Source organism: Ipomoea nil, unplaced genomic scaffold, assembly GCF_001879475.1.
Source record: "Ipomoea nil cultivar Tokyo-kokei standard unplaced genomic scaffold, Asagao_1.1 scaffold1074, whole genome shotgun sequence".
Taxonomy (NCBI): Eukaryota; Viridiplantae; Streptophyta; class Magnoliopsida; order Solanales; family Convolvulaceae; genus Ipomoea; species Ipomoea nil.
The window spans coordinates 1,183,132-1,208,115 of record NW_017617502.1 but is presented as its reverse complement, the minus strand read 5'-3'; the positions used below and the strand labels follow the sequence as shown (position 1 = coordinate 1,208,115).

At 36.5% G+C, this 24,984-nt stretch overlaps 4 protein-coding genes across 5 annotated transcripts; 2 read left to right on the top strand and 2 right to left on the bottom strand.

The window, feature by feature from the left end:
* Positions 1-1,565: 1,565 nt before the first annotated feature.
* On the bottom strand, positions 1,566-8,786 carry LOC109182863 (probable transmembrane GTPase FZO-like, chloroplastic). The gene is made up of 11 exons (XM_019333088.1): positions 8,101-8,786; positions 7,065-7,609; positions 6,899-6,967; positions 6,081-6,278; positions 5,322-5,453; positions 4,984-5,070; positions 4,432-4,851; positions 4,138-4,305; positions 2,405-2,635; positions 2,163-2,278; positions 1,566-2,029 (listed from the first exon to the last, which is right to left on the bottom strand). The coding sequence occupies exons 1-11, from the start codon at positions 8,591-8,593 to the stop codon at positions 1,747-1,749; spliced, it is 2,742 nt and encodes a 913-aa protein (XP_019188633.1). The 5' UTR covers positions 8,594-8,786; the 3' UTR covers positions 1,566-1,746.
* Positions 8,787-10,612: 1,826 nt separating this feature from the next.
* Positions 10,613-15,933, top strand: LOC109182883 (ARM REPEAT PROTEIN INTERACTING WITH ABF2-like). The gene is made up of 19 exons (XM_019333118.1): positions 10,613-11,007; positions 11,116-11,282; positions 11,779-11,951; positions 12,032-12,152; positions 12,241-12,315; positions 12,437-12,531; positions 12,652-12,727; positions 12,846-12,953; positions 13,259-13,387; positions 13,487-13,555; positions 13,723-13,782; positions 13,953-14,076; positions 14,203-14,342; positions 14,533-14,596; positions 14,696-14,775; positions 14,856-14,920; positions 15,019-15,136; positions 15,248-15,372; positions 15,467-15,933. The coding sequence occupies exons 1-19, from the start codon at positions 10,755-10,757 to the stop codon at positions 15,558-15,560; spliced, it is 2,136 nt and encodes a 711-aa protein (XP_019188663.1). The 5' UTR covers positions 10,613-10,754; the 3' UTR covers positions 15,561-15,933.
* Positions 15,934-19,317: 3,384 nt separating this feature from the next.
* On the top strand, positions 19,318-22,058 carry LOC109182838 (RAN GTPase-activating protein 1). The gene is made up of 2 exons (XM_019333051.1): positions 19,318-19,609; positions 20,199-22,058. The coding sequence occupies exon 2, from the start codon at positions 20,233-20,235 to the stop codon at positions 21,820-21,822; it is 1,590 nt and encodes a 529-aa protein (XP_019188596.1). The 5' UTR covers positions 19,318-19,609; positions 20,199-20,232; the 3' UTR covers positions 21,823-22,058.
* Positions 22,059-22,088: 30 nt separating this feature from the next.
* Positions 22,089-24,770, bottom strand: LOC109182839 (chloroplast stem-loop binding protein of 41 kDa a, chloroplastic). 2 transcript variants are annotated; one of them, XM_019333052.1, is made up of 6 exons: positions 24,294-24,770; positions 24,080-24,201; positions 23,653-23,755; positions 23,431-23,569; positions 23,032-23,349; positions 22,089-22,434 (listed from the first exon to the last, which is right to left on the bottom strand). In XM_019333052.1, exons 1-6 carry the CDS (start codon positions 24,669-24,671, stop codon positions 22,214-22,216), a joined length of 1,281 nt encoding a protein of 426 aa, XP_019188597.1. In that variant the 5' UTR covers positions 24,672-24,770; the 3' UTR covers positions 22,089-22,213. The 2 variants fall into 2 exon arrangements, with proteins under 2 accessions (XP_019188597.1, XP_019188598.1); XM_019333053.1 differs by having other exon boundaries at positions 22,089-22,399; positions 23,072-23,349.
* Positions 24,771-24,984: the final 214 nt, after the last annotated feature.

The following is a 24,984-nucleotide window of genomic DNA, read 5'->3' as shown; positions in this document are numbered from 1 at the left end:
TGAGTTGCTTCATAATAACTTCGATTATTGGGTTGCTCATAATGTGGTATGGAATATGCTGGCATGTGCTTATTCGACATCTGAGATGGTTGCTGATGCTCTTTTTGTTCTATCCAAGATGAAAGATTTGAATCTTCAAGTTTCAATAACGACATATAATAGTGTGTTGCTCTGCTTTACTGATGTTTACAATGAAATAAAAGCTTCCCAAAGTGAATACACAAATTCTATCCTTATCAATGGTCTATACAGACCGATCTTGGTGCGAGAATCTGGAACTTCTGTTGTTTGCTTCAATTCCAAATTGTTGAAAATTCTTTTATTACTCACGCACATTAAGCACAAATCTCACGCATATTAAGCACAATACTCTGACACGTTAAGTACAAAACTCACGCATATTAACATGACGCACATTAAGTACAAATCTCAAGCATATTGAGCATAACACTCACGCACATTAAGTATAAACCTCACGTACATTAATCCACCGCACAACCACACGGGAAGCAATAAATGCACCTGATCCCTTCCCTATATATATATATATATATATATATATATATATATATATATATTACTGAGGACATTATTGTAAATTGATTCATATAACCTAAAATATAACCCTTAACCAAACACAGTAATATAATCTAAAATATAACCCTTAACCAAACACAGTAATATTATATTTCACAATCCAAACCAAACACATAAGGTAATCTTACATTCCTATAATCTCACATTACCTTCCTAGGGGGGCGTTTGGTTCACGGAATCTTGGATTACCTAGGTAATCTAAGTCTGGTAATGTTATATTACATTGTTTGGTTCAAGTTATGAGATTACCAGGTAATGTTATATTACCTGAAAGCTGATGTGGCGGTAATGTTTCAAGGTAATGTGATTACCCCCATTTTTTTAGGTAATCTTAGATTACCTTGAATTATTCCAACTTTGCCCTTGTTAACTAATAATAATAATAATAATAATAGTAATAATAATAGTAATATTTATGTAATCAAATATACATATGTGTATATTTATATATTTAATTTTTTTTAATATTTAAATTTTGATATACATTCATAGATATAAATAAATAAATACACACACATAATATATATATATATATATATATATATATATATATATATATATATATTATTGAGGGCATTATTGTAAATTGATTCATATAACCTAAAATATAACCCTGAACCAAACAAGGTAATATTATATTACACCATCCAAACCAAACATAAATCTCACATTACCTTCCAGGAGGTAATCCTATTATCTGGGTTAATTCAAGATTCCGTGAACCAAACGCCCCCTAGAGGTAATCCTATTACCTGAGGTAATCTAAGATTCCGTGAACCAAACCTCCCCTAGAGTGACGTACTGTTTTAATTTCGCTGTCAGTGCTTATTAAATGTTATTAACTACGATGAATGACTTAATAGTAAAAAGTCTGACGTGATATCCATGAAATACTTTTCCAAAAATCTAGAATGGTGGATACAACTATCATTACCTTAATCATAGCACCATTGTCATTGGAATGTGAATGTGAAGAAGAATAAACTCAATAAAACAATCAATGTTTTTTTAAACAATCAACTCCTGCACTAATACAACATTCGATTTTGTTATTGGCATCACAGCTATATACATGTACATTCGACAACATGCCGATGATTCCTCCTTTGTTTCTCTGTGGAAGCATATTCCCAAAACCTAATTCATGAATCATGATACATGGAGATTTTGAATTTCATTTTGCAATGTTTTCAGTTTGCTCTCGATATCGGTCAGATTATCTGCAGTCGCCAAAAGCTTATCCAGTCTATTCTGCGCTGCTTCTTGATATGGCTTGCCGATGAACTTCACTATGTCCTCCAAATACGCCATTGTCTCCAACAGATCCTTCTGCATTGCCTCTTCAATTTCTCGTGCTAAGCCATCTCCGGTTCTCTTCACTTTTTTCACAACCTGTTGCCTACGGGCTGGGAAATTGGAGACCGCTAGTAAACTGTCACATAGATAGCTTCAATCAGGACATATTTAAATGAACTAAGTGCAATTTAGATTCTGGAGAAATTAAACAAAATGATGATATGGTAATGGTATTGAAAAATGAATTCAGAGCAGGGAGAAATAACTACCCTCCCGCAGAACAAAGGCCGAGAGCAAGAAGATCTTCTAATGTTGTTGTTAGAATAGATGTCAAAAGTGATGCAGACAGACCAGCTACTCCAAGACCACCGAAAGTCCCCAAGAACTGAAACAATTAAGTCATCAATTTACGTCAGCTAAAATTATCATGTGAGGTGAATAGTTGAACACCCTTCAAAACTATGTGACAAGAACATTTAAACTAACTATAGAACTAAAAATATTCACACACCGCTTCACGTATTTCTTGCTCAAACAATTTTGAAGCTGCCATGGGACTAAAATCCGCCATCACACGTGAGCTTAGTTCATATTTCCTCCCAAGTAACTTACTGGTGTCTGCCTGAATCTGCTTCTCAGCATCAACCAAAGAAGGCCATCTTTTCTGAAAAGAGTCTCGATAAAATATTTCTTCACTGTCTGCATTTGACTGTAGCCATGCCATATACTCAGACAGCAGCTTCTGAAATTGAAAATTTTTAAAGAAAACATAATATATCAGATTTATGCAATTCCACAGAAGACCAGATAAAAGTTTTGTAGTAACATATAATCGGTAAACATATATAGGTATTAGCACAAATTCTGCAATACAAGCAATTACACCATTCAATACTTCTTTTCATATTAAACATTGATCATAGATCCAAACAAGATTATGATTTGTGCCATATAGCTATTCCACATTCATAGAAGCTCTCCAGCATCTTCTGACATGAGTCTGGAGTGAAGTTCTTCAGTCAGTTTCCAATTCACTATATTTCTTTCTATTCTATTTAAGGCTCCAACATTTTTAATGTTTTTTTATGGTAAGAGGAGTAGAGGACCCACCAGCAACAACTCCAGGTCCACCAGCAATTTATAAGCAAGATTGAAGTCCTTTTTTCTTGATGTACTCATACTAGTTTTAGAAAGTATTAAATTTATAAACTCAACTTCGATTTCCAGAACAATGAATCCTGATTTAAAAGAACATTTTGAAACTTCTTTTCATGCTTTTAGGCTATCTCAATTCAGTGGGTCTACTCATAGAGTTCTAGATGGAACTCCAAGAATACATTGTTATTTCTCTGCTTCTCTGTTACTGTTCGTGGGCATTGTTGAATCCCCACAATCAGCTCATTTTCTTAACTTTCATTCTGCCTCCATACAAAAATACAAAGGGTGGTTGTGATTGGCATGGGTTTTAAAGAAACAAATAAAATGTGATTTACTGTACAAGTTTCCTTCTATTTTTGTGTTTATAAGTCTAAAAAATGGGAACCACCTCGTCAAACCATTCTAAAGAGTTAAAAGGAATCAAGGGTAAATTGGAAAAAGTAAACCAGTTAGTAGTGTTTAAACTAGGAAAGTGAACATTAGTTTAACATCTAAGAAGGAAAGTAGCTGAAATAAAATGGGACAAAAGGAGTATTAAAACCTAAATAACATACTATAACCTCATCAACAACAAACCCAAACAACCTCTGTTTCAGCTTTGAAACAACAGTCTTCAATTATTCCACTACCCTTAGACAACAAATGTGACTGGGAGATGATCCATCAATCACAATTCACAATTCATAAAATGTATTTACATGTTTGGAAATTCCTGTCTATGTATGATTATTGGTTAATAAGTATCAAATATACCATATTAAGTATATATTCTTTCCTAAAGTGATGCGGCATTTTAGAAATAACTACAGAACTTTAAATTTCAAAACTGTATTTGGCCAAAAGATTTGCGTGGACAGGCTATACCAAAACATGGAAAATTGTGCTTAAGCAACCCCAAATTAGTGCGACTTTTGTTTCCAAACATCTCAAGAAATCAAATTTAACCTTTAAAAGTGACTCAAAATGTGTTCAAAACAGGGACTGAATTGACCTCACATTATTCCTACATTAACATAATTCAAAGAAAAGCAACAAAGCCACACTTGGATTAAACAGAGCATGTATACTTTAAAAGAGTTCACTCACTTCTGCTTCAACAGCTGCTGGACCAATGATGTCATCTCTGACAGTTAATGTGGCTGGCATTAGAGAAGTTTTGTCTCCTTTAAATATATATGCAGCAACAAGATCAAGATTTGACAACCGTAGAGTAGAATCCACAAGCTGGAAAACACGTGCTTGTGTGTTGTCAATCTGGATTTTCACAAGGTAGGAAGTCAGACAAAAACACAGAAAATGAGAAAAACAAAATTGGTGTCTGGATAAAACAGTAAAGGTAAACAAAGGGTAACAGCCATTAATGTGGAAAGAAAGCCATACCAGAGAGAGAATTTGCCTCTTCCAGGAGATGCTTTCACTTTCCATTTTCTTTTTCCAGTCTTTTACACCATTAATAAACTCATTCACAGACATTAAATCCTTCTTGGCTTGCTGACACTCTTCTCTCACTAAATTTTGGCAGGAAGAAAGCAGCTGCTCAGCAATCCGAACTGGTGTCTCAAGTTTAAGTCTCATTCTTTCAATTCCTGTAGTTGTTGACGCATCCAGAAAGCTATACAAGTATTTCTCAAGTTCAGAGAAACTTGCAGATTTCAAAAGATTGCTATTCTCCACAACATCAGAATGAGAAGAAAGCTTTGCTTCAAGCGCACATCGTGAAGATACAGGGTACAGGGTCACACATTTAGTACTCAGCAATTTCTTGGTATTTTCTTTGATAAAAGCAACAGCTTCCTCTAGCTGCACAAATCAAGAAAGTTCTATTCCAGGAACCACAAGTGCTTGCATGTCTTACTTTTATGTACTTTAGACAATAAGAAGAGCATCATTTGACCTATAACAACGTCAGAACAGAAAGAACACGTGACTAACCTCATCCATATTTAGGTAAATGTCACATTTATTCAGCACAAAGACAACCTTTTTCTTCCACTGCTGGGTGTAACGAAGAAAATTTACCTATTGAATAACATAAATGGATAAAAGATTAGGGTAAAAGAAACAAATAACATTGGAAATAATAAGTAGGTCCCTTAAAACAATTGTAGACTTCACAATGAAAAACAAAGATCAAATGATCCATGAGCCTGTTTGTAACTCTCAAGGGCACGTTAATAATTCAAAATAACCAACTCATTGATGCAAATTACAAAACAAAGTGCTAGCCAGTAAAATATGGGGTAATGCTTACAGCATCCAATGTATCATACCTCGCTTTCAGTCAATGGTCGATCAGCAGACATAACAAAGATAAGCAAATCTGCACGAGGGACAAATTCCTCAGTCAGCCGTTGTTGTCTTTGAAGTATGACATTAGTTCCCGGAGTATCAACAATAATCATCTGCTCCACCCAAAAAAAAGGATTATGGGGCATAAAACAAAGTACTGAAACTATCTTGGTTGAGCATTGTCCCATCAGGAGGTTGCTCGATGTGGAACTCAAATAAAGTAAGAATACAGCAAAAGACATATATACAAGTATATATATATATATATATATACACACACACACACACACACACACACACACAGCTTCACATTGTTAAAAAAAAAAAAAAAAAAAAAAAAAAAAAATCATTCTCCTTGAATTATTTTGTTGCATCAAAGGCATGAATTTGAAGATGTCAATGTATACAAATTAATACACTGTAACTAAATAAGCATTATATCATTGGAGATTGTAAATTGATATTTGATGCACCAAACAACACTCCTTCCCATAAGAAAAGTGGCAGAAACAGCATTCAATACGGACAAAATTTTCTAGGGTTGGAGATTGTAAATTGCAGCCAGTTTCATTTATAATAGATAGTTATATCATTGTAAAGAAATTAATCAGAAAATACAAGATCATAAAAGTCAAGCAAATACATTAAATACGGTCAGCAATATATATTATCCACATAGACTGTTTAATTGTTCATTGAGGTTAGCTTCAATAAAACTAGAAATCATAAAAGCAACTTACATCTTTTAGAATTGGAGCAGGAAGATAGCATACATATTGATCATCTGGATTCCTTTCACAGCGTTGTGGCTTATTAGAATCCAACTCAGAATAGCGTAAAAATGTAATCTCATTTGTTGAAGGAACCACACCATCTTTCAGGTACCTTTCCCCAAGAAGGGCATTGATAAAAGTTGATTTCCCAGAGTTGAACTCTCCCTGTAATGTAACAAGAAAGTCAGCACATCCACTTTTTTTTTTTTTTTGAAAAAGAGGGGGGAGGGAGGAAGATGAGATGATGACACATTAAACTAACAAAAACATATTAGTGGTGGAGAGCATGTATTTCCATAGTTGGAATAACTCCATCTTGTTCTTCAACCTATTATTATTGCATCACTTGGTGTTTTGGATAAGTCTGCTGTGTTTATGTAGTCCCGTTACTATTCAATTCCTGTTTGGCATCAGCTAAGTTCTTCTCCAACTAATATTGGATTTTATCATTCCAACACCCTACCCGCTCCCAATTTATTTGAAGGAATAGAAAACAGTTGCCTATGACTATTAGCTCAATAGAAAAAGCATTGAGAATCCAAAACCATTTTTAAACTGCCATTAAAAAAAAAAAAAAAAAAAAACAAAAAACAAAAACAAAAACAAAAACAAAAAACAAAAACAAAAACAAAAAAAAAAAAAAAAACAAAAAAAAAACAAAACAAAACAAAACAAAACAAAACAAAAAATAGTGCAAACAATAAACTCCAGCAATTTGAAATTTAGATATAATACCCATGCATATTCCTGGAACCAGAATTTGTTGAAGTTCAGCACACAATTACCACTATAACCAGTAAAAATGGCTCGTCAAGCTGAGAGACAGCATCAATGAGAAGTGAAACCTCTTCCATCTGCATTCCAGTGCTTCTTCAGATTAGTATAAACAAGGTAACAGCTGGAAAATAATTACAATCTTTCAGCTGCTAGATTTTAACAATAAAAGATCACCAGTGGAGCAGCTTGTTCTATGGCATTTATTGTTTCCCGCAAGATCAGCTTCTCTGTTTTAATTAGCTGCTGCTCTATTTCTCGTAACTTGGTAAAGCCAGCCGCCCCCTTCCTCCCAGGGAATCCATTGACAGAATCAAAGACTTGATCCCGATCTTTTTCCTCAGTTTTCATCTCCAAAGCTCGTGCACCAAAAAACAGTTTGCTGAAACCATCATCATTACTGATAAACTTCAATTCGTTCGTAGATATAACTAAACCACTAGCTCCTAATTCAAGGAAATATGAAGCTTCATTGAACAGCTTCCCCTCTCCAAGTGAATCAATCATGACAAAAACTGGAACTTTCAATGTCTCAAACACAGAACTCACCACTTCCTCTGACCTGCTTTCCCCAACATTAAATATAATAAAGTCAGCTCCCTCAGAATTAGATGCTTGCAGCGCAGCTGCGGGTGTTTGTACAATTCTTGCCACCAAAGGGAGAACCACTGACTCAGATTTCGTATCCAGCATTGTATTCCTAGCCACAATGGTAGGAAGACCTGGTTCAAAGGGAGAAACATGTTATTTACAAAACTCCAACTCATTATATTAATAATTAAATAAAAATAAGGCCCTGTTTGGTAAAATAATTAGTCTATTATCTATAAGCTAATTTTAGCTTTTTTTTACTAGTATGAGGCTATGAGCTGTTTGACTTGTTAAACAATCAATACGAGTATTTGATTAATTAGCTTTTTTTCTTCCATATGAGTGTTTTATGTAGCTTTTTTGTAACAACTTATTGCTCCAAAATGTTAAAATTCAAAAAACTTATCAAAATAGCCTTTTCGATCAGCTTTTTTAGAAAGTCATTTGATACGTAATCAGCCATACTCTAACAATTAATTTACACACTTTTCTAAAATCAGATAAGCTAATGATATCAAGTAGTCAAACTCATAACCCAATCAGCTAACAGTCATTTACCAAACGCCCAAAATCAATGCATTTGTGTAAGAACTAAGAATGCAGTAGATTAGATGGAAATAACCTTGATCGGAGAGCAAAACCCCACTGGCATTAACAGCGGCAGCAATATCAACACGTTCATCGACCAACAAGTAGGCTCTTTCGCGGATGACCGACTTCAACAAGCAGGCAGCCTCGTACAATTTCCCGCCGCTCACCCCACCGCCACTGAGCAACACGATGCCGACCCGACCCGAGACCGCCTGATCTATCTCATCAAGGACGTTCCGATTATCGAAAACCTCTTGGGTGCTTAGCTGGAGCACGAGACTAGGAACTTTGATCTCCGGCCGCTTAAACCCACCGGGGAAGAGCGTCCGCGGCTGTTGCTTCGGTTGCTCCTCATTATTGAACACTAAAGAGACATTACTGCGGGCGGCGGCGCGTACAGAGATGTTGGTGCAACGAAGACGAGGCTTGAAGTGGGGAGGAGAGTAGTGGGATGGGGTTGGGGAGGCGAAGTGGCAGTGTGAAGGAGAGTGAACGGAGCAGCATTGAGAGAGTAAAGATACCATAGATAAGTTGCTGGAGGTGTGGAAAAACACAGAATTCGACGGAGGCGGAAGCTGAGAGCGGCGGCGATGGTGGGGATAGGGGAGAAGAAAAATAGCCTTATGGCCTTATCTTATCTGAAATCTGTAATCTGTAATCTGCTACACAGTGGTGGACGGACAAATGAAATCGTGGAGCTAGAAGAGTTCAATTTCTCAAAGCACCAATAAAATATTATAAATGAAATTTGCAACGTCAATTATATACACAAAGGATGAGAAGTGAACTTAACTTGTTAGAAAAATAATAAAATTTACAATATTAATTTTATCTTAGGTACAAGAAGTAAGTGTGGCCACTAAGTAGCAACGAATCTTACAATATTTAGAGACGAAAAGTGTAAATTTTTCCTATCGATTACTTTTGTGCTTTTTGTGTTTATGAGATTCTGTATAATGTCAAAATAACAAGTCAAAGTAACTATGATGTTCATATACTATAGTGTTAATTTTGTTCAATTTGATCATTACCTATCTACTATACTATACTAAAAAGAGCCAATAAAGTTAGGCTTATATCGGAAATTATAAAATGTATGCTCAATTGTTTTGAAACTTATTTTGGGCTATTAGTGTATATATATGTAGTTTTACATGTTAGAGACTTGGAATGGGATTTACTTAGCATTGTTCGCTAATGTTTTAAATTATGTTTTTAGGTCCGGAGTAGAGTTATCTCTCGAGAGTGCGGTATAGTTGTGATGTGTAGCTCTACTCTTACTCTAAATAGCTTGAGATTTCCATCTTTAGACTTATGGTTTTTAAACCTTCTGTTTTGGATTGGTATGATGTAATAACCTTTGGATTATGTTAGTTCTTTTTTGGATTGTGCTAGTTATGAATTTATGAACTTATATTTCCACCTTAGCATTTGGGTTATAGAATTGGCTTAAATGTGGCGTGACACCCCCTGTGTAGTTGGTTCAGCTTCCGCACTTTGAATATTTCAGTATCTGAACTTTATCCCTTTATCGTTCCCTTTTACTGCTTATATTTTTGTATTAGAATTGAAGGTGTTACAAAAGCACTCATCCAACCCAATCACTTTCCTACACCCTTCTAAAAACCTTAACTTTAAAGCCCCAAAACAAACATAAAATCGTTGAAACACACAAGGACTACTAGGGGTAGTTCTATTAGTTTTTACCACTGCAGTTGTTCCAGGATTTGAGTTGATAAATTCAGCAGCATAATCCTGAATTCTGCGAAATCGATCTTAAAAACCAGCATTTACTTTATTTAGTATGGCCCTCACTGCTCTTCTCATCATGCAGATGCCCTCATTGAGTTTCAATTATAATTTTATGTATTTTTTTATTTTTTTCAATTCTACTGGTCAAATTGCAAGGTTATCTCTTACATTATCTTCATAACTATCTTCAATCTATTGTTGTTCACAATTGCCAAGTTGTATTACAATCTCAATTTCATTCCATGGCCATTGCAAATATAAATTTTTTAATATACTACATATCATATCATATAACCATGATTTTGGCTTAGTTTAACTTAAAAAAACTCGTAATTTTTACATTAAATCTTTATGTCTTTGTTTATTCTTTTTTTTTTTTTAATTACATATATGTCTCATATAATTATTGTGAAATGAACTTTATAATTCAGGGGATTTATTAGTTATGAAAGTTAAGAATGTTATTTGTTTTATTGAGTTATAAAATAAAAATTCTCCATTTATTATTTGTATGATTTGTGTTGATTTTGATTTCAAATAAGGTTATTCACACCTTTGCAATTTTCTTTCACCTTTAAAATATAATATCACTAAATTTGTAATTATTCACTATTTATTATCCATCTATACAATTATCTCATATCTTTCAAAAATAGTCTCACTTCCACATCACCTAAAAAATTATTTTTATATTAATTATTACTCTCTTTTTATGAGATGGGGAAATAGTCTTTAGCTAAATTAAATCTTCAGCTACCAAAAATCAAAGGAAAACCGAAAACCGGGGGCACAAGGGCGGGAGACAAAATGAAAATGAAAATGAAAATACCGACACGAAGACCACGCCTTGCTTCACCAAAACTCAAAACGGACCTGTAAGAAAAATTTATATCCCCAAACTACCCTCACACTCATCTCCTGATCTTCTCTCCCATGGAGAACCTGAGGCGCAGCGAGCACTCTTCAAGCTCCACTTCGAAGAAGAGCTTGAAGAGGAAGCTAGACGAGGATTTTGAAGACGATCGCTTGAGGATAGTTTCTCTCTCACCTGAGGATGCTCATCAAGATATCACCCGTGAGGTCCGCGCTCAGGTGGAGATTCTCGGAGCGTCTTTCTCTTCAGCCGAGCCGGATCGAGCTTCCTCCAAGCGCGCCATCCATATTCTTTCCGAGTTGGCCAAGAATGGTAACTCGATTCGCTTAATTTACTGTTCTTTGCGCCGGATCTTACTGTCCGGTACACATGCATACGGATTTTTCTGCTTTTGGTCGCTGATATTTTATGTTTCCGCAGAGGAAATTGTGAACGTGATTGTGGATTGTGGCGCAGTTCCGGCTCTTGTGCAGCATCTCCAGCCGCCGCCTCCTCCACCTACAAGGGATGGAGACGCTGGCCCAATCCCGTATGAGCACGAGATCGAGAAAGGGAGTGCTTTTTCGCTTGGGATGCTTGCCATAAAAGTGCTTACTATCTCTTAGATTCTTAATTAGTTCGATTTTGCCCGAATTTATTGGTACCTTTCTCTTGTACATTTGGAGAAACTTAAAATTGTCAACTTGCAATTATCATTGTCTCTGGTGCTATTGTAGTGAATTTCAATGAGGTGCAGTTGTTAACTTCCACTGGGTTTGTCCAACCAAATAACTTTTTGCAATAATTTATTGCATTTTTTCCCCTCTTGTTTGTAGCTGTGCTGCCACTTGGTGTAGCACAAGAAACCATCCTTGATTATTGTAAATGGGTAATCAATAATGTCTATTGGTATACAAAGTTTATTGCATAAAGAATCAACTTGACAAACTTCTCTCTAGCTGTATGATAGTTCATAGTTTAGGGTTTTCGAGTCTACACTTGTGTTAGGGAATTGTAATTATTACTATGTTTACATTTGATGCAATCTTAATGTTCTTTATTACATAATTTAAGTTGATCTCCTACTTTTGCTGTGTCTAACAGCCAGAACACCAACAACTAATTGTTGATGCTGGAGCTCTGCCTCATCTTGTTAGTATTCTGAAGAGGCACAAGGATAGTCCACCCTCCCGTGCTCTCAATGGTGCCATCAGGAGAGCAGCTGATGCTATCACCAATCTTGCTCATGAGAATAGTTGCATTAAAACTCGTGTTAGGTCTGTCACCTTGCTTGATCTGGATTAAAGAACACCTACTGCGCGAGTTCTTTTTTGTGACACTTCAATTCTATATCCAGGGTTGAAGGCGGCATCCCTCCACTTGTTGAATTGCTTGTGTTTCTTGATGCAAAGGTCCAAAGAGCAGCTGCAGGGGCCTTACGGACTTTGGCCTTTAAAAATGATGAGAACAAAAATCAGGTTTTTGGACTTTCTCCAAATTACTGAAAGCCATTTGAGATTTCCGTTGTTTTCAGTTTTATATAGGATATACTTATATTGCTTGCAGATAGTGGAGTGCAATGCTCTGTCCACTCTTATTCTAATGCTTCGGTCTGAAGATTCTGCAATACACTATGAAGCGGTCAGTCATTTTCTTTATTTTTAATTCATGCTTACCCCGTATTTGTTGTCTATTTGGAGATAACCTTGTCTGTGCTTCACCTGATATCTCTTTTGGACTAATCACATTGGTGGCATGTCAGGTTGGTGTAATTGGCAATCTTGTTCACTCATCCCCCAACATTAAGAAGGAAGTTCTTGCTGCTGGAGCTTTACAACCTGTCATTGGGTTACTTAGGTATCATTTGGTTTACCATTTCTAGGTGTTTGTTTGTGATGTTAGCAATGGAATTGTTCTCCATTTCAGACTAGATTTGATAGGCTGTAAGTTTTATTGCTTATTTTCTTTCCTACACAGTTCCTCCTGTTCAGAGAGCCAAAGGGAAGCTGCATTACTTCTTGGGCAATTTGCAGCAACAGATTCAGATTGTAAGGTTGATTCAAATAATTTTCTCATTCACTTTAGAAAGTGGAAGAGTCTGTATTCAAAGGATTATTTCTAGTTCATTTGATTTGATGATGATAATTAATGTTTTGCTTAAAATTTTGTAGGTGCACATTGTCCAAAGAGGTGCTGTACCGCCACTAATTGATATGCTTCACTCCCCTGATTCTCAATTGCGGGAAATGTCAGCTTTTGCACTAGGGAGGTTGGCACAGGTAACTCATGATTTATGTTGCAGTTTATAGCTACAATACTACAATAGTTATGTTGGAGGCTTGTCTGAACTCTGAAGTGTGGAAGCTAGATGACTCTCATAATAAACAAGGTTGATACATCATACATATGCTAAAGGGATGCAGGGATGTATTTGTGGATTGAATACACTAACTTTTGAGATTCAATGTACTGCAATTTTCTTCTCACTTTGTATTTCAACGCTATTTGTACCTTTTTCTTGATTTGAGAATTTTAAATTGCATTTTGTCCTTCATCATTAGTTACCGGCCCCTTCATATTTTAGGATTCACACAATCAAGCTGGTATTGCCCATAGTGGTGGTATTATGCCGTTATTGAGGCTTCTTGATTCAAAAAATGGAAATCTGCAACATAATGCTGCATTTGCACTTTATGGGCTCGCAGATAATGAGGTAACTCCACTTCTCAAATTTGACGATTCCATGATTTGCTATGGCATAGTTTCATAGTCACCCCTATTCCTATTGACTTCTTGTGACTTTCTTTTGTAGGATAATGTTGCAGATCTAATAAAGGTTGGGGGTGTTCAAAAACTTCAAGATGGAGAGTTTATTGTCCAAGTATGAGCTCATAATTTTTTGACTAATATTCTTTTGAATTGGTGTCACATATATTATTATATATGATTTATAATTTTATATCACATTACATGGATTCTTATATTTGCATCTCTAGAATATACTTGTAATCTGCTGCCACATGCCTACATTGACTTTAATAATTGCAGCCAACCAGAGATTGTGTGGCAAAGACATTGAAAAGATTAGAGGAGAAAATTCATGGGCGAGTAAGTTATAGTTAGAGTTTCAAATAATTTATAGCAGCAAGCAAAGTTTTCTCTTTTGGTTTTAAAATCAACTATTCAATTTTTAGGAGTGGTCATTGATTGTTATCATGGAATTTATTACTAAACTTATGTGTAAACCAATCAATCAATTAACTTTTCCTCCACCGCAGGTCTTAGGCTATCTGTTATATTTGATGCGTGTTGAAGAGAATGTTGTCCAAAGACGAGTTGCATTAGCTCTAGCTCATCTCTCATCACCAGAGGACCATAAAACTATTTTTATTGATAACAATGGTAAGATTTTTTTTCCATGAATAACTACTTCTAAGTTCTAAGTATTCTTTTACAGTGCTTGGGTTCAGATTAACTGTCCTGCACAAACCTCAAAGTGCTTTCTTTCTCTTTGCACAATGGTTTTAGGGCTGGAGTTGCTTTTGGAGCTTCTGGAATCATCAATTGTAAAGCACCAAAGGGATGCTTCAGCAGCTCTATACAAGTTAGCAAATGAAGCCAGTTCACTTTCTCATATTGATGCAGCTCCTCCGTCTCCAGTGTCTCAGGTTTTTTTTGGGTCAATTTATTTTATTGTGCTATGATCTTACATATAACATAATAGAATTCCATTGTTATGAGTGGGAGCTTCACTGTGATTTTCCTATATGGATATAACCTTGGGATTTATGAAATTAACTTTTTCCACTTCCTGTTTCTATATGTTTGTAATTGACAATTTCAGATTATTTTATTCAGGTCCGTCTGGGTGAGCAATATGTAAATAATCCTACACTCTCAGATGTGATATTTTTAGTTGAAGGTATATAGCTTATATTGCTTATTGATAATCTTCATATTCATTCAATGTCAATACCTCTGATGCTGATAGAGATTAACATTCTTGTGATATATTCATCAGGCAAGCGGTTTTATGCCCACAGAATTTGCCTGCTTGCTTCTTCTGATGCATTTAGGGCAATGTTTGATGGTGGTTATAGGGTGAGATTTTGAACAAAAAGTTTTGCTTGCTTTTGTGCTCTGATAATACTGATATAATGAGTTCTCTTGCTACATTGCAGGAGAGAGACGCAAAAGACATTGAGATCCCTAATATCAGATGGGATATTTTTGAGTTGATGATGAGGTGAAAATCTTTTTGTATGAAAGAGGGAGTAGAAATCATTCTTATGCTTTCTAAAAAGTGAAAATGCTGCCGCTGCTGATCCGTTTTCTTACTTGCAGATACATATACACAGGGACTGTTGATGTTAATTTGGAAATTGCCCAGGAGCTTTTAAGAGCAGCTGATCAGTATCTGCTAGAGGGCCTAAAACGTCTATGTGAATATACAATTGCACAGGTTAGTTTAGTTGGGGGTGTTTGTTCTTCATCTTATTATTATTATTTTTGAAGAATGAAAATGATGGATATCTTTGTGACGCCTTTAACTATCTGTTGTGATCTATTAAAGGATATCTCGGTGGAAAATGTCTCTCTGATGTTTGAGTTGTCAGAAGCATTTAGTGCCACATCATTAAGAAATGCTTGCATTCTTTTTGTGTTGGAGAACTTTGACAAACTTAGTGTCATGCCTTGGTACGTCGGCTATGCACTTTCGACATCCTGTACCTGTAAGACCACATCAAAATAACTTTAGCCAACTCACGAAGATACCATATTTTGTTTGTAGGTATCCACCTCTGATTCAACGAATATTGCCTGAGACTCGTACCTACTTTGTGAGAGCGCTCACCAGACCGTTTCATACTGACTTTCGGCGGTAGATGGCTTGTTTTCAGTTTTGATCTTTGGATTAACTTTAATGTAGAAGAGAAAAGAAGATGTACAGGAGTGGACAGTTTGATTGCGGTGTAGTCGGAATGGAAGCACCAGTTAGCTGTATTTATCTGGATCTGTAATACCAATTGATTGTTACTACCACAATTTGAGAGTTGAAACTTCATTCTTAGAGACATGTATGTACTACTAATTTATGATTCTACTTATCAAGAAAACAGTGGAATGGAAGGCACTGTCTAGTTATGATAGTAGAAGGAACCCTACTGGGGATTGCAAATTGTTTTAGTGGCTTGTTAACCTTGTTGAACATCTGATCTTGAACTCATTAGAGTTTGAGGGCAAAACAAAATTGAGTTATGAGTTGAATGCATATATAATTAGAATTAAGCGAAAATTGATTTTTTTGGGGGTCCTTTAGTGCCTTGGTGGTATGGAATTAGTCAAATTTGTATTTGGTCACGGGTACACAAATATAATGTACTCTATTTAATTTGGACGATTTAGGTCTCTCATTAATCCTTTGCAGAGTGTTTGGTTTGGGGAATTGCAATTCTTCTCCTAATTTTATAAAGTGATGATTTTTACAATTTGGTTGAAAAGGATTGAAATTCTATTTGGTAGAATTGAAACTCTAGGGGTTTCCCTTAAAATTTTAAATTTCATATTGGGAATAAAAGTAAGTGTTAAAAAAAAAGGATAAAATATCATTTTTGTGGTTCATGAAAATTATTGTTGTCCATTCGTATCAAGTTGCTCTTTTATGTGAAAGGTGGTGGGTTCAAGTCTCGGTAGAAGCAATTATGGTGACATTTGATTTGATGTAGTAGTTTGTATATGTGTGTCCCCCTTCCCTTATAATAAAAAAATAGGCAGAAGTATCAAATAGGTCCATCTACTACTGCGAAGTGGTCAATTCCCACCATGAACTAAATTAAAGTCTAATTAGCCACATTTACTAGCTAAATTTGTTTGATTGACTTTTTCTGCAGGTTGTTAACAGGTTGTTCATTCAATTATTAAAAAAAAATAAAAAGAATTTCAGCCACTGACTGTCCTCGCCGGACAGCCGGTGGCTGCGTATTTCACAGACAGCCGTGGCTGTTCGTCCGGTGAGGACAGCCGGACAGCCACGACTGTCTGTGAAATACACAGCCACCGGCTGTCCGGCGGTTGAAATTATTATTATTTTTTAATTTTAATTTTATTTTATTTTTTAATATTTGAATAGGCAACCTGCAAAAAAAGTCAATTGAACAAATTTAGCTGGTAAGTGTGACTGATTAGACTTTAATTTAGTTCGTGATGAGAATTGAGCATTTCGCAGTAGTAGATGAGCTTATTTGACACTTCGACATAAAAAAATATCATTTTTGGTTCATTGACTATTGCTTTTTTTAAAAAAAAAAAAAAATTAGGTGCATGACTTTTCTATTAGTGTCAAATTTGGTCATTTGATCCAATTTTGCAACTACATATTACCAAAATTTCAACACGAAAAATAATGTGTTGTAATTAGAAAGGTATTTTGATCCTTTCAAACTTATTTTATTTTCCTCTTTTATTTTTCTTCTTCTTCTTTCCCTTTCTTCCACTCCGGTTCTTCTTCTTCTCCCTTTCTTCTATTTCTCAACTGAACCCTAAGAATATAATCCAAGCTTCAATCGACTCCCACACCCCACCACCAAAACTAGTTGATTCCGGAACTCAGAGCCGGAGCGGTAGAAGCTGGTGTGCATAACCGGGCTGGAGAAGCGCCGGATGCTAGGAATATCGAGGACGAGAGGCTCGGTATTCTTGCTGGTGGCTACCACCAGCCACCGCGAGCAGTAGCTGGAGTCGACGGTGTTGACTCACCAAATGCTGTTGGTGATGTCGTACTCGACCCGGCGGACGGCCTGCTTGACTGAACATAAAAGAAGAAAGGGAGAAGAAGAACAAGAGAGGGACAAAGGGGGAAGAAGAAGAAAAGTAAAAGAAGAAAATAAAACAAATTTGAAAGGATCAAAATATTCTTCTAATTACAACATACGAATATTATTTTTTCGGTTGCAATTTCGATAATATGTGACCGAAAAATTGAACTGGAGGACCAAATCTGATACTAATAGAAAAGTCATGCACCTAATTTAAAAAATACAATAGTCAAGAACTAAATGTGCTTCAGCTATGATAGTCAAGGGACCAAAAATGATATTTTCTCTTCTAATTTTTTTTTTTTTGATATTTTCTCTAAAAAAAAACCTTCCCATATACTATAATGCACATAGGAAATTATACACTGTACTAGGTAACTAGGGTATACTTTGGATTGTAAACCCTGATCCAAAAATAATTTTCAAATTTTGTACATGCAGGAATATCGGTCCGTAAAAACGTTGATAGGGACCTAAGGTTTCCATTTTAACTCTTGGGTTCCCCTCCATTGGATGTAGGAAAAAAAAATTGTACATGCAATTGATACATTTTATATATGCACTTAATCATTTTTGTACCTGTAAACAAATCGAAGGCACATCACATGGTAATTACAAACGTATAACAGGATAATTATAAACACATAAACTGTTAACTACATGTAGAAAATATGTTAACTGTGAACACATAACATGTTAACGAACATCTTATAATTTTCTCAACGAATCTGTGACTGAAATCACGGCCACCTCACCAATCTTTCTCTTGTCCCTATTAAGAGTGTTTGGAGAACAAAAGATATTAGATTTATTTAAATCTTAATTATAATAAAGTCATATGGTCTTGTGAAAATTAAATGTTGATATTAATGGTTAAATGTTGGTATCAACAACATTTAATTTTCACAAGACCATATGGTGTGTGTGTATATATATATATATATATATATTTACTTATTAATTTATGTTATTAATATTATTAATTATTATTATTATTATTATTATTATTATTTTTCATTATTATTATTATTATTATTATTATTATTATTATTAGTGTTAGTGTTATTGTTATTATTGTAATATATATGAATATGAATATGAATTGCAACTATGTTGATATTAGGTTATGTATTTTTTAATAAATAATATTATTATAATGGTGTCCAATATTCATACCGTGCATCGCATGAGTAGCATACTAGGAGTAGACATACTTAAGATCAAATATGTAATACCGCTAGCTGCGATTAATAATAGTAACTTTTTGTATCATACTATTTTCAATTATTAAATTAAATATTGTAAATACAATATCATAATTATTTTGTCATATACTTAATAAAAATGTAATTTTAAACAATTAAATTGTGGTTAATGTTTTCTTCTTCTGTACTTCAAATACCATTATTAAAAATATTTGTTTACCTATTCTAACATTACAAACAAATCTTTAATATTTAGTCCGTGCATCGCACAGGACAATACTAGTTAATTACTAAACCTGACTGGGTAGAAAATCTTTTCAAACATTTTATGATTATCAAACATTATATAATAATAATAATAATAATAATAAAAATGACTTTGTTAGCCCGTCTCGCCAAGCTTGTGGGGCGGGCTAAGAAAGCTCGCTCTTTAGTGGACTTCTATTTTCAAAATTTACATCTTACAGGTTCGACGAGTAAAATTTGTTTTGACGGCTCAACCCGAGTATGAAAGAAAGAAAGAACTAAAGAAAGACCAAAAAAAAAAAAAAAAGGAGGAGGACATGGAAATAAATGTAAAATACAAAAAGCTGGGCAGCTGCTATCTGAAATCTTGGGCCAATAAGAGGTCCGACGGCCCGAGATTCAAAATCTGGTTGAATGTAACGTTGAATTTACGATTTCAGTCTTTCAGATTTCAGATTTGAGATGAGCTGAATCATTTTCCCTCCCAAACTACTCCTAAATTTCCTCACAACTTGTTTAATGATTACCCAGTAGGCCAGTACTAAACTAGGGTTCAAGTCACGTTACAATCTCCAAATCATCTCTTTTTCTTACCCCCTTTTCGCTTTTAGGGTTTTTACGCCATCTCCATTCCCAATTCGCTCTCTAGAGCTTTCTATCTTTCTATCGGTACTGTTTTCCAGATATCTCTCTCTCTTTTCCTTTTTCGCTGATTTAGTCATACATTCTGTGTTAATTTTTGCCGGATCTGTGTGCTGCTATTTATTCAATTTCATGTTTCTGCAGAGGAATTGTGTTTTTGTGTTCATTTTTGGCTGTTGATTTAGGTAACCAGACATAGTCCGTTATCATTTCATTGTGCCATACGTTTAAGGAAACATGTTCAGATCTTGTTGCAGTGATTTTGTGCCATTTTAGCAATGAAGAAGAGTTTCTTATGCAAAGAAGATTTTTTCTAAGAGTGCTGTTGAGTGTTTAATTGATTTTTGTTTTTTGTTTTTTGTTTTTTTTTGTTTTTTTTTTTTTTTTTTTTTTGTTTTGTTTTGGGTTGTGGAGTGTGCTTTATTTTTGCTGACATCTATACCTATCAAGTATTGTGTAGTTGGAAACTTGAGATTAGGGATTCACTGATATTTCTTTTGCTTGTTATATTAGAAAATAGTTCCCAAAGATCACAGATTTTAGACTGTGTTCTTCTCCACTAGCAGCTTTTATTGCCTCATTAACATTTCCCTTTTTCCCTTCTGTCCATGAACAGACTGGTAGATTGATCTTGTTAGAGCTGATAACAGATGGATGCTACAGGATTCTCTATGAAACTGTGGCCCCCAAGCCAAAGTACCAGGCTAATGCTTGTGGAGAGAATGACCAAGAACCTCAGCACTCCATCCATTTTGTCTAGAAAGTATGGGCTTCTGAATAAAGATGAGGCTGAGGAGGATGCTAGACAAATTGAGGTTATGGCTTTTGCTGCAGCAAACCAACACTTTGAGAAGGAGCCAGATGGAGATGGAAGCTCTGCGGTGCAACTTTATGCTAAGGAATCAAGTAAGCTTATGTTAGATGTTATTAAAAGAGGTCCAAGAACAGTGGAGGATGCAGAAGGTAAAGTTAAGGCATCTGAAGAGACTGTTCTTGATATTTCTGGAGGTCAAAGGGCTTTCATTGCTGCCGATGAAGCTGAGAAATTGTTGGAACCTCTGAAGGAGCCTGGGAACAAATATACAAAGATTTGTTTCAGCAACAGAAGTTTTGGTTTGGATGCTGCTCATGTTGCAGGGCCTATTTTATCGTCACTCAAGGATCAATTGATAGAGGCAGACCTTTCAGATTTCATCGCAGGAAGACCGGAGTCAGAAGCCCTTGAAGTAATGCAGATATTTTCATCTGCTTTGGAAGAGTGTCAATTAAGGTATCTCAACCTATCAAACAATGCATTGGGGGAAAAGGGTGTGAGGGCTTTTGGGGGACTTCTGAAGTCACAACAGAGCTTGGAGGAGCTCTATTTGATGAATGATGGGATCTCGGAAGAAGCAGCACGAGCAGTATGTGAGTTAATCCCTTCAACTGATAAACTTAGGGTACTTCATTTTCACAACAATATGACTGGAGATGATGGTGCGTTTGCTATTTCTGAAATTGTTAAGCGTTCTCCTCTGCTGGAAAGCTTTCGGTGTTCATCAACAAGGGTAGGATCTGAAGGGGGTTGTGCTCTGTCAAAAGCACTGGAAGCATGCGCTCACTTGAAGAAGCTTGACTTGCGAGACAACATGTTTGGTGCCGATGCAGGAGTTGTTTTGAGCAGGGTATTACCAAGGTTTTCAGATTTAACAGAGATCTACCTCAGCTATTTGAATTTGGAAGATGAAGGGTCCATAGCTATTGCAAATGCCCTCAAAGAATCTGCACCATCACTGGAAATTTTGGAGATGGCTGGAAATGACATCACCGAGAAAGCCGCTCATGCTTTTGCAGCTTGCATAGCTGCAAAACAATTTCTTACCTCATTGAACTTGGCAGAGAATGAACTGAAGGATGAGGGTGCTATTATTATTGCCAAGGCATTGGAGGATGGTCATAGCCAGTTAAACGAACTGGACATGAGCACTAACTCAATTCGAAGAGCTGGGGCTAGGTGCCTGGCACAGGCTGTTGTCAGCAAACCTGGGTTTAAGGTGCTGAATATTAATGGAAACTTCATATCTGATGAAGGGGTTGATGAGGTCAAAGAAATTTTCAAAACCTGCTCAAATCTTCTTGGACCACTGGATGAGAATGATCCTGACGGAGAAGAGTATGATGAAGATGTTGATGGAGAGGATGGTGATAATGAGAATGAATTGGAATCCAAGCTCAAGGGCCTTGAAATCAAGCATGAATAAGAATAGAATCACATTGCAGCTCTGGAGATGTCCACTCTGAGGACTTGTAAGAACTCGAGTTAGCTAGTGTAGCTCATAATCAACTGTGGTGTTGGTTAGATTAGACTTGTAGTCTTGTTTTTGTGTTATTGTATGCTGTTGAAACTTTGGCCCCATAGCAGGAAACTTTTGTGACATGCCTGCTATTGCTTTTACTTCTCTTCTGATTTAATTAATGTATGGACTAGTTTGGATTATGGATAATGTGTTTATTGAGGCAATTTTGGTGATCAGTAAACAAAGTCAGCTTCTCCTTCAAAATCTCTTTGGCCACATTTTGCAACTAGTTCTGGTTGGGTAGTGAGGGAAAAGAATACAATCATAGTACATAGAATGGTGGGCTTATTCTGGATCAAGCAGCAGCCACTGGTACTTTGAGGGATTCAAGTATCTTATCGTCTAGTTCAAATTTGATCTCCTTCTTGTCTCTGCCGATCTTTACATACTCTTCAAATCGTTCCTTTAAGTCTTCTGGAAGGTTAGTTGTACCCTGCCATCCAAGAATCTCCTTGGCAGCTCTTGGCTCAGCATAGAAGTGCTGCAAGCAAAACACACATACATACATTTTAATGGGGATAGAACAATTGTTAGGATCAAGTGCTTACCACTTACGCTAAAAGCTATAGCTAGTAGTGAAGACATAACGTTATTTCTTTATAAACCGCCACCCAACAATTCCCCTTCCCAGCACCAACCAGTCTTAAATGTGTCTCTGTGGGCTAGACTGCCTTTATCGGCCTCTGCTCAACAATTCCTCTCTCACAGCCAGTGCTCGTGTACCGATTAATTGGCTTTTGACACTAGGTGCTGGCTGACCGCCTAGCGTATCACCATAATCGGTGGTCTAGGTAGCTGGCCGGCTAGGTGGTCGACTAGGCCGCATTGGCCTCCTAGGCATTGATTAAGCTGTCTAGGCACCGACTAGGTTGCTTAGTCGGCCGATTAGCTATTGGAGGGTAGGGTAGTGCTCACCAGCCAATCGGCTCCGGGTCCTTATCTCCTTACCACTTACGCCCAAAACTATAGCTAGTAGCTAGTATGAAGGCGACTCAACTTTATTTCCTTATATACCATCATCACATTTTCAAGATGCAGGGTGTCTTTTAAGCCCTTTATCAACCTCCGCCCAACAATCCCCTACTTGACCTTTACCAGCCCCGATCCCCCAACAACAGGCAATGAAGGTTGAGAAAAAGATGGTTGTGTTTACCATATTGCGGAAAGGGAAGGCTTTCTTGGCATCAATTCCCACAGCTTTGGGGTCATAATGAACAATCTGAAGGGGCTTCCCAGCAGCCTGGGCACAAAACTTGGCCATGCCATCCAGCGTTATGGCACGGTCGCTCACACAGTTGAAGATGTGGCCACTTGCTGCGTCTGGGTTCTCAACAGCCACAGTAAGCATGGACGAAAGGTCTCTAACGTGAGAAATATTCGTTAGCTGCATACCAGAGCCCGGGATTGGGACTGGTCTGCCTCTTACAATACCTGCATTGTATTGCATTGGTCAATCCATGAAATCAAGTTTGGAGATCAAGAAGTGAATTAAGAAATCAATTCAATTCTTACGGTCAAAGAACCATTCTTCACAATCTTTGTTGTTGCCAGAGCCGATCATGTATTGTGGGCGAAAGGATGCCCAGATGCTGAAAACCTCTGAAATGTACTTCTCTACTGTAGCATGACCAGAATCAGCTTTAACAGTTTCCTGCACCAATTTCATCAGTTTAAGTTGCTGGGATGGGGTAGTAAATTGAATTGTAAAGATAATTGAAGGGTAGGGTAGGGTACCCCTTCAATGTGGGGAGGCTCCTCAGTTGGCTTGTAGATCCCAGCACTGCTGATGAACAAAAATTGTTTCACTCCACAACTCTTTGCCCAGTCTGCCACTGGCCTAGTATGTAATGTAACCATGAAATTAGAAATGATATCTAATCCTTTTTCTTCTCAAAAATTATGTAACATTGCCTGACCGTGTTAGACCCAATAAATGGACGGACCAACTTGTAGGGAGACGACAATAGGGAGACGACAATAGTGTTAAGGGTAATTCTGCTATAAATACTAAGGTCTGGTCGAATTAGGCATGTCGTCGCTAATCTAGGACTTGACTATGAAGGGAAGGAAATCGAGACGATTCAAAGAGCACAACTGATCGGGAGCTATTGCCCTTTCCAGATGAGACCAATTTAATACATATGAGAATAAAAACACTTACTTTACCGTGTCCAGGTCTTTGCCATTGTTATCCAAAACAGCATCAAATACTTGGCCCTCCAACACCTTCCCCACATCTGCTGGATTACCCCATACTGTCTTCCCACCACCCTCCACAATTTCCTGAAAAAAGTTATTTACTTAATTAGTTAGTTAAAACACAAAATTATTGTTGTAATCCCACTTTTAACATGAAATGTTATTCTTGAATTAACTGAGAATCTGCTAAAAGGAGGCTTCTTCATCTTGTCAGAGGCCTCCTCGCCGACGGTCAAGATGGTGACTTCATGGCCGTTACCCAGAAGCTGTTTGGCAAAGTAGAAGCCGATCACGGCGTGCCCACCGCTGTTGGTGTTGACTATAAGCACCTTCTTCTTCTCGGCGGCGGCCCGGACGCTGAACCGGACCGGAGAGACAGTGGTCCGGGTTGGGGATGTGAGGTGGGGTGTAAAAGATGATGAAATGGAGAAAGAGGAAGAGAGAGAGGAGGGGCATAGTGAGAGGCGTTGAAGAGGGAAGAGAGAAGGAGAGGAGAATTTGGGAGAAGAGAAGAGGACAGAGGATATGGAAGAGGAAGACGCAAGAGTGGCCATTGTTTGCCGTTATGTTTTGTGCCTGAGAAACGATATAATGATGATGATGATCTCTTATGAGAACCAGCGGTTGTTGATAGTCTTTATTTTCAGCTCACACATATGATTTCTTCCTTCTAAATTTTTTATATTCATTTATTTTCTAAAATTATTTTTTTTAAAAGTAAATCAATGTGATTTTTATAGAAAGTCTGAAATCGAGTCAGGTGCAGTAGCATAGTCAAAAGCGGTAGAAGTTAAAATGTGTGTGTGTTAATTAAGTAGTTTAAAACAGTGCTGAAAAGTAGATATGTTAGCCTTGCAACCATCAATA

Coding starts and splice junctions, on each gene's coding strand:
- LOC109182863 (XM_019333088.1), bottom strand. CDS start 8,593: ATGGTATCTTTACTCTCTCAATGCTGCTCCGTTCACTCTCCTTCACAC. Junction 6,279..6,898: donor CATTTTTACTGGTTATAGTG/GTAATTGTGTGC, acceptor GTTACATTACAG/GGAGAGTTCAACTCTGGGAA. Junction 5,071..5,321: donor GACCATTGACTGAAAGCGAG/GTATGATACATT, acceptor GTTATTCAATAG/GTAAATTTTCTTCGTTACAC.
- LOC109182883 (XM_019333118.1), top strand. CDS start 10,755: ATGGAGAACCTGAGGCGCAGCGAGCACTCTTCAAGCTCCACTTCGAAG. Junction 11,008..11,115: donor TTCCGAGTTGGCCAAGAATG/GTAACTCGATTC, acceptor ATGTTTCCGCAG/AGGAAATTGTGAACGTGATT. Junction 12,316..12,436: donor CTGCAATACACTATGAAGCG/GTCAGTCATTTT, acceptor GTGGCATGTCAG/GTTGGTGTAATTGGCAATCT.
- LOC109182838 (XM_019333051.1), top strand. CDS start 20,233: ATGGATGCTACAGGATTCTCTATGAAACTGTGGCCCCCAAGCCAAAGT.
- LOC109182839 (XM_019333052.1), bottom strand. CDS start 24,671: ATGGCCACTCTTGCGTCTTCCTCTTCCATATCCTCTGTCCTCTTCTCT. Junction 23,350..23,430: donor TGAAGAATGGTTCTTTGACC/GTAAGAATTGAA, acceptor AATACAATGCAG/GTATTGTAAGAGGCAGACCA. Junction 22,435..23,031: donor CTCAACCTTCATTGCCTGTT/GTTGGGGGATCG, acceptor ATTGTTCTATCC/CCATTAAAATGTATGTATGT.